General features: G+C 43.5%; 2 protein-coding genes across 2 annotated transcripts; one reads left to right on the top strand and one right to left on the bottom strand.

Annotated features, from left to right (window-relative positions):
* Positions 1-344: 344 nt before the first annotated feature.
* Positions 345-3354, bottom strand: rbm8a (RNA binding motif protein 8A). Its single transcript, XM_076150581.1, has 6 exons — positions 3225-3354; positions 2693-2752; positions 2526-2603; positions 1873-2009; positions 1099-1235; positions 345-793 (listed from the first exon to the last, which is right to left on the bottom strand). Exons 1-6 carry the CDS (start codon positions 3283-3285, stop codon positions 745-747), a joined length of 522 nt encoding a protein of 173 aa, XP_076006696.1. The 5' UTR covers positions 3286-3354; the 3' UTR covers positions 345-744.
* A 2892-nt stretch (positions 3355-6246) lies between these two features.
* On the top strand, positions 6247-7310 carry LOC143001011 (type-4 ice-structuring protein-like). The gene is made up of 3 exons (XM_076150551.1): positions 6247-6316; positions 6591-6741; positions 7049-7310. The coding sequence occupies exons 1-3, from the start codon at positions 6265-6267 to the stop codon at positions 7308-7310; spliced, it is 465 nt and encodes a 154-aa protein (XP_076006666.1). The 5' UTR covers positions 6247-6264.
* Positions 7311-7896: the final 586 nt, after the last annotated feature.

Raw genomic sequence — 7896 nt, forward strand, 5'->3', positions numbered from 1 at the left:
CGCCCCCCGGTGACATTTAACAAATCAGAGGGAAGGATCTTCGTAATTGGCACTTGCGCGCACCAATGGGTCACGCCGCAGGTTTTGCCCAACGTTCTCCACAAGAGTAAACACCAAATGAGGGGAAGACGGTGAAAACATTCGCTCGCCAATTGGCTCCAGAGAGCTGAAGGAGCCGCGGTGTGAGCGGAGGCCTGAGGGCTCAGCGCCGGGCCCGGACTGACAGGTGCGCTGGAGTTCACTATTAAGTTGGGGTGGGACCGGTGCCTAGGTGACGTCACCGCTGGTGAAGTGGACCACACGTCACTGGCAGTGTTAAGTAATTACACCAGAGAACACACACGCGTTGTTCCATTTTAAAAAGTTTAATTTTCCCAAAGAAATATAAAACAGTAGATTCAACCAAGCATAAAATGCACAAATGTATGCATAAACTGGAAACTAATAGTATTTTGAGGGGTAATCACAGATGTGCTGCCTATAACTGTCACTACTGATGGTAAAAGCATTTACTGACAGGTGTGAGTGTGTGTCTTCTGTTGTTTTCAACAATTTATAAAACAATTGCAGATCCTGACATCAAGCCAATTAATTCCCCCAAAATAAACAAATCTGTCTCAACTTCTGAAAAACACAGCCACACACCACAAAGCTCTTAAACAAGTATTGTACAGAAACGATGACATTTGCTCCGTATGGAAGGATGTGACGACACCTCCTCCAGCCAATGAGAACTTGGTGAGCTCAGCGCCGCCTCCTGTCTGGACTTCTGCTGCGTCTCCGACCGCCACCCCTACAAAAGGCAAAAGGGATTCATTAGGATTCAGTTATTGGATCTGTATAACTTCAAATTAATATAACGGCATAACAGAACTGCACATGTGGCTACTTATATTTTCAGTTTGTTAAGTTCTGTTTATTATCACTTCTTTCTTTTCTGTCTCTCTTTCCCCCCCTCTCTGTATCAAACATCTCTAAAATGGCACATTACTATATGCACACTATCATGTCAAATGCTATCTTCAATAAAAAGTATACACAGGGACGGTTTGGGACCTACAACCAATTTGGAAACACACAAACACCAGGCACCCTCACCTCCTCTTGTTCTTGGGAGGACCTCTGACAAATCCCCAGTCGACGTTGATGGGCTGGCCCATCATGTCCTGACCGTTCAGCCCCTCCATGGCTGCCTGGGCCTCCTTGTACGTCTCAAACTCCACCAGTGCATAACCCTGGAGACAGCAAAGAGAATGTTATGACTCTGCACGCAACTGTATCAATGTTTTTGAATTTGGTAGAGCTCAAATTAAAATACTGCAGGTACTGACAGCAGAAAACAGAACAAATGCTATTTGATAAGCATATTTTGAGCAGACAGAACAATAGCTGAACTGCAGTATTCATTCAATATCAGACAGCCATTAACTAAAGATCACAATATATTCATCTTACTCTTATGTTCATCTTGACACACAATCTGTGGTGCAAATCAATATTCTATGGGGCCTGGGTCACTGCTTAGTTTGTGATCAATACAATGCTGCCACCTTGTGGCTCAGCGTGAAATGGCGGAAGATGATCAGAAAGCAGATGCTTTGAGCATTACATTACGATCATTTGGCAGACGCTTTTATCCAAAGCGACTTACATTACATTACCACCCTTCGCAGAGGGGGGAGCAATTGGGGGTTCGGTGCCTTGCTCAGGGGCACCTCGGCAGGGGCTCGAACCGGTTCCCAAGCGGAAGCACTACCCACTGAGCCACTGCCTCCCTACGTGAACGTGTGTGTTGACTTGCTCATTAATGTCTACATGGGGAACACAGAGGGTTTTTTTGGCCCGTGATTTACGTTTAAGAACAGATCTCACCTTCAGGTAACCTGTTCTGCGGTCGAGGTTGAGATGCACGTTCTTGATGTCCCCAAACTCAGAAAACCTGTCGTGGATGTCCTCATCAGTGGCTTCTTCATGCACACCGGTGATAAAGAGGATCCAGCCCTCCACAGCTACAAGACAAGGAAACCAGCAGATGTTAAATTATATGATATCATCATTCGTCTCACAGTTGTAGTTTTGTGATCACAGTATAAGAATAGACAAGATTAAGACTGACAGAGGTTGATTTCACGCGCAGTTATACTGAAGTCCATTCTCTGCATTATGAGCTGTGGGCAGCTTTGAGTTTTGTTTTAGAAACCACCCTCAGGGGCAAACGGTAATACATATATAACTGACATGCATTTCCTAAAGAAAATGCCTGAAAACCACATGAAGAAAAACAGCTCCCACACAAAATATATATTAGATAACTTAAGATATGAACAGTTTCATGTTTGAGTGACGCTTGAAGGTAATTTCCCTCCCCCCATGGTCCTGTATCGGAACATCCTAACTAGATGTGAAGATGTTTAGGGCAGCCACATTCATACTATGGCACTTTGGTGTCATGCGATAGATTGTTGGATTATAGGTGGGAAAAATAATATTTCCACTCATAATTGTCTCCGTCTGGTGGCACTCACATCTCTGAGGTCCTGGCTCATCTCCATCTTGTTCCACAGTGTCATAGTCCTCCTTGATCCTGGACCTCGCTCCTTCCTCTGGAAACATCCACATGGAAACAACTCAACCCATCTGACAACATTGGACTATGAGAGAGTTCAGTATGTTTACACTATGATTCACTTACCAGAGCCGAAGCCCCTCCCCTTCCTCTTCTTTGCCTTTTCTTTCAACTTGTGGATGCTTTCTGGAAACATAAAACAAAAACACTAAGCACACATGACTCGGTGCTCTGACCAAAGTGCTTCAGTATTTGGCCAAGGAAGCTAATGCAGTATGCAACAACCCGCTAGCATTACTTTGAGGCTCACTAGCTACTTGTTAGCATATTTGGCCGTAGCTCGTTAGCTTTGTATTGCAACTAAGTTAAGTAAAACATGAGTACGTTGAAAATAACAAACGTATTAATAAACGCGCGCCGCTGTAGATGCTTTGAGAACACGAACTATCTGCTAGCTGCTAGCTAAAACAGAGTTGGTGGCGTTGTTAGCCTCACGTTTTAGCTTCGCGTTAGCTTATTAGCACGTCTTCGGGCCTGAGCCCGCCGTGTGTGTGTGCGGGGTTCCGTGTAGCCGCGGACGTTAGGTTCGAGCCTGATTACCACGCGGGGCGTGAGTCGCATCTAACGCCGGTAGGTGTTGGTACAGAGTTAACATTACCATCCTCATCCATAGGAAAGTCCTCGCCTCCCGCTTCGTGAAGATCCAATACGTCCGCCATGATGTCTGTGAGTGAGTGAGTGAGAGAGAGAGAGCGAGGACGCGCGTGAACACAATAGCAGTGAAGCGCCCTCTGCTGTGTGGAGGCAGTCAGTGCAGTGCAGCGCCTCCTGCTGTGTGGAGGCAGTAAGTGCAGTGCAGCGCGCGACTCACTTACATTTACGTTTCAGTAAAAAAACACGGAGTTACAAAAAGTCACATATCATCACTGGCGTTTATCTAAGACGCTCTGGAGCAACACACGAACTAAGTTTATGACCGTACATCAAATTAATATAGTGATGTTATCGATATACAAGGTTACAATGATGTCACCCAAACTAACAAAGATTTACAGCAGTGACGTCACAGCTATACGTTACCATATTGTCTGTCTGAGACTTTATGAAGTACTAAACACCGAGTTCAGCCCCGGCGCTCACAGCTGGGGACAACAATAAACACACAAAACCTCAAGTAACATGACGTTGACTGATATTACATTGAATACATAATTAATAAATACAGCTTTCAGTCTTTCACGTTTGTTATTGTGCCCTGATGTCATAGATAACACGTCATAGTGGATGACACACATTGCCTAAACGTAAGTACATTACATCGTAATTCATAATCTCAGGGACCAAACTTGTTGCAGTGGGTTAGGGTTTTTGAAGCGTTTTCATTTTAAGTGTTATGCATGGCCAGTAGATGGCGCTCGTACACTCTACCAGACCCTGTGACGGTGTGAGGCCTCCTAACTTCACACCCGCTGCAGAGAGCCACAGTCATTATCACCATCTGGTTGTGAATGTGATGATATGACAGAGGCACTCCTGCTGAACCACAAAGCACAGAGTGAGAATGTGCTGGAAATGTGGGGTTGGGACCTAATACATCATTATCAATCCATCTTTGAGTGTGTTCCACTGTGTACGCACGCAGAGGACCAAGAACAAGCTGCTGTCAGCTGGAACAGAGAAATGCTGAAGCGGGGGAAAATGTGCATATTATTCTATAAAGGAAAGAGTAACCTAAGATCCCAGATGCACCCACTGTGCACAATAGAGGCATTCAGGCCTGCATGTTATAGTGGTCCTCAAATATTAAACAGAACTTTTACGTCGGCTCCACCACTGGCCCCTAATAGCACAAGGTCAGCTGCTAGGGCTTACAGGAAGGGGGGGATCAAACTGTCCTCGCTGCCTCCCCACAGCCCAAAGTGCTGCTCTCAGCGGGATGTAAGTGGATTAATTTAGGAGCCAGAGTTTAATTAAATCACAGCTAGATTTCTTATTATTATATTTCATAGAATTCTACAATTTGAGTTAATTTACACGATTTGTCTGGATGTATTCTTACTCCACAAAACTACTGCTATTACTACTTTACAGCGCCTTAGAGGTACAGAGGTAAAGTCAGGGTAATACAAACTAAGGTGAGATAACCCAGGGATGACCTAAACTTTAACCTTATGAATGCTGAACGAGCATGTAATCATGTCTGCGTCAGACCTTGGCAAGACGTTATATCATGTTGACGTTTACTATCTGACCTAAATCCACCAGCAAGCAGGATTTACTGACAGCAACTCAACATTCAGGGGGCAGAATACTTTTCTTTCTTGATCAAGATTCATAATTGAGGCATCAGTGTTTATCCAAGTGGAATTCATAAACATGAATTGAATGATTTGGACCAAACTGCTCATAATTTAATGCTCACGGACGCCTCCCACATACACACCAGCTTTAATTATTTGAAAATGTTTCACTGGGATTTTTATGGGAATCTAAGAAAAGCATAGACTGAGAAAAATTGAGAGGTCTCCACTGAAAAAAAGCCAGTTTATTTGGCTTTACATGTCTTTTTTTATGTATGATATATTCTAATGAAGGGTCCACGCCAAGGCCAAACAATTCTGCTATTTCACTTCAATGGCCACAATAAAGGGAAGGATTATTAGGATATTAGATATTATCAGAAATACCTAACTCACTTACTCTGTGTCATCACGTCTGAAAGGTGAACCTAGAGAAAGAATCAGAGGAGATGAGTTTATCAGGAGCTCATCTCTGGGCTATAGATTAGCCGTGCACTCTGGGCCGGTTGTTGATAGGAGTTGGGGCTTTTATCAGAACAATTGAGTAACATCTGACCCTTTGTTAAGCAGATCAACCAGGTGAGAATGGCGAAATCTCTGCTACCACCTAAACATAAGAGAGGCCAATACATGAAGGAAAGAGACAGAACAATGAATTTAGATTGATTTATGTTACAGACAGAAAATGGAAACTGAAAAAAATACACGTATTAAAAAATCTGACTTTTTTAATAAATCTGTTTGGTTATTCGATGGTCTATTTTATTGCAAATTCCTCTTCTTCTTCTTCTTCTTCTTCTTCTTCCCTCTTTCAGTTCACATATTTTTGAGTTCAGTACATAAAGGGTTCTGGATGTGTGATTGAAGTAAATTGAACATAAATTTCATCAGATGACAACTGCCAACATTTCACATTCTTTTGACGTACACACCCACACACACACACACACACACACACACACACACACACACACACACACACACACACACACACACACAACACACACACACACACACACACACCCAGAGTGGACTTTGTGTCTTCCTTGTGAGTGGGAACGCATCAAGGTTCAGCCAACACAATGCTTGGACTCTTCTCGCCCGGTCACTTCTTTGAATTGGGGGTGATTACATCGCGATTAGCCATGATTTACTCATCCACAGGAGGTATAAAAGCTGCTGACTCACCGGCAGAAGGTACCATTTGGTCAAAAGAACCCCATCAGGTAAGGCAGACTCTCATGCTCTTTGTATTGCTATAGAAAGGAAAGTATATAAAGAAACACCCTTTCCTTGCTCAAGCCTTTGGACATTCTCTTCATTTGGGTTTTTGTGTGTGTGAACTGCTTTGCTAACTTTGTTCCTCTTCCTCCAGGTTTGCTTTGCTCATCTGCAGCCATGAAATTCTCCCTTGTTGCCGTCCTTGTCGTTGTGCTTGCTGTTGCCCATGGTAAGACATGATTTACTCATCTCCTGCACACCTTCACTGAGTTCGGGTGAAAATGTTTTTATTCATTATTTCATTGATGAACAACTAAACCAGCCTTGACATTTTTTGAGCGTCATGCAGTAGGCATTTTAGAGTGTTTCTTATAAATGTTGAAACCCACATAGATCCAAGCAAGGCCACCCGAGACATGAACCTGAAATTCACTCAAATTAAAAGGCTTTTCACACTACGCTTCTATTCTATGTCATCCTAACTTCAATTTCAATCCCGACAGGCACAGAGTCCGTGTCACTGGTGAAGCGTGACGTCGAGTCCGACTTGGACAGGATCACTAAGTTCATCAACGACATGTCTGTCACCCTGAACAGCGCAACCCAGGAGATGGTGGAGAAGGTGAAGGCCATGGAGGTGGCAAACACAGCCCAGTAAGTCCAAACCTTTTACCCTCAGCCTCAGTTTAGTCTTGGAGATTCAGTAAAATGCATTGAAATTAAGTTTAAACCCCTAATTTAAATGTTAAGTGTAGAAGTATTAATAGGAGTAATCACCAACACTGTAAATGCTTTATGAATTAGGCACAATGTTGAGAGAAAGGCTCAATTTCATTCAACCGATTCTGCTTAGAATGTAGTAGAATATCCAAAGAATACAGCCTAAACACTCTTTATTCGACTTGAAAAGCAATGACAAATGGAATCTGACTCACTCCTCCCTCCACAATCACAATCACAGGACTTACATGGAGGACAGCAGGGCCAAGATCCAGCCTCTGGTCGATCAGGTCCAGGCTGAGGCCACCAAGCTGCAGGAGCAGGTCAAGCCCTTCATCGCTAACATCGAAGATCAGATCAGGCCCGTGACGGAGAACCTCAACACCCAGCTCAAGCCCATGACCGACAAAGTCCACGCTCAGGTCAAGCCTCTGACCGACATGATCGAGAACTTCTTCCAGCAGGTGATGGACCAGACCAAGGCTCTGATGCCTCCTCAGTAAAGCTCACGTGTAAACTGGTGTTTGACTGTCATCCTCAGCATGATGCAATGCTTGAATTCCAGCATTAAAGGGGTTTGAAAGTCATTATTTTGAGTGGACCTGTTCTGTATTGGCCTCTTGTGCGTTTATCTATGAAAAGCTGCAATGAAATCAAACTGGAGCACAATCTGACGAGAGCTGCTCATTAAATTACAAATCCATATCAACGTTACCTCTAACCTTTGGGTCGCAGAGGTTTTCCATCATTCACCGTTCAATATTCTGATGTGGGCTGGAGTTCTGCCAACAACTGGGATCAGATTGAAGATTGATGAGATTCATGCAAATCCCAGGCAGAAATCGACTTTCTGCCAATAATTAACTGAGAACAGAATCAGAGTGATAAAGGCTGAAAAGTTGAACCAATCTTGCTTTATTTATTTTTTTATCAGATTGTATGACAGCAACCTTCACCCTCCACACACATGTCAAAAAAAAAAGAGAGAGCAGATTAGCAACAGTTGTGTTTGTGCCACATGAGTGTTTAATATGCTCCACTTACAGCTTCAGCAAAGTCAATCAATACTGAACAAAGGGCTCATAACAA

The sequence above is a fragment of the Genypterus blacodes genome, unplaced genomic scaffold, assembly GCF_046128005.1.
Source record: "Genypterus blacodes isolate CSIRO-AG114 ecotype Tasmania unplaced genomic scaffold, CSIRO-AGI_Gbla_v1 ptg000052l_1, whole genome shotgun sequence".
In the NCBI taxonomy this organism is placed as follows: domain Eukaryota; kingdom Metazoa; phylum Chordata; class Actinopteri; order Ophidiiformes; family Ophidiidae; genus Genypterus; species Genypterus blacodes.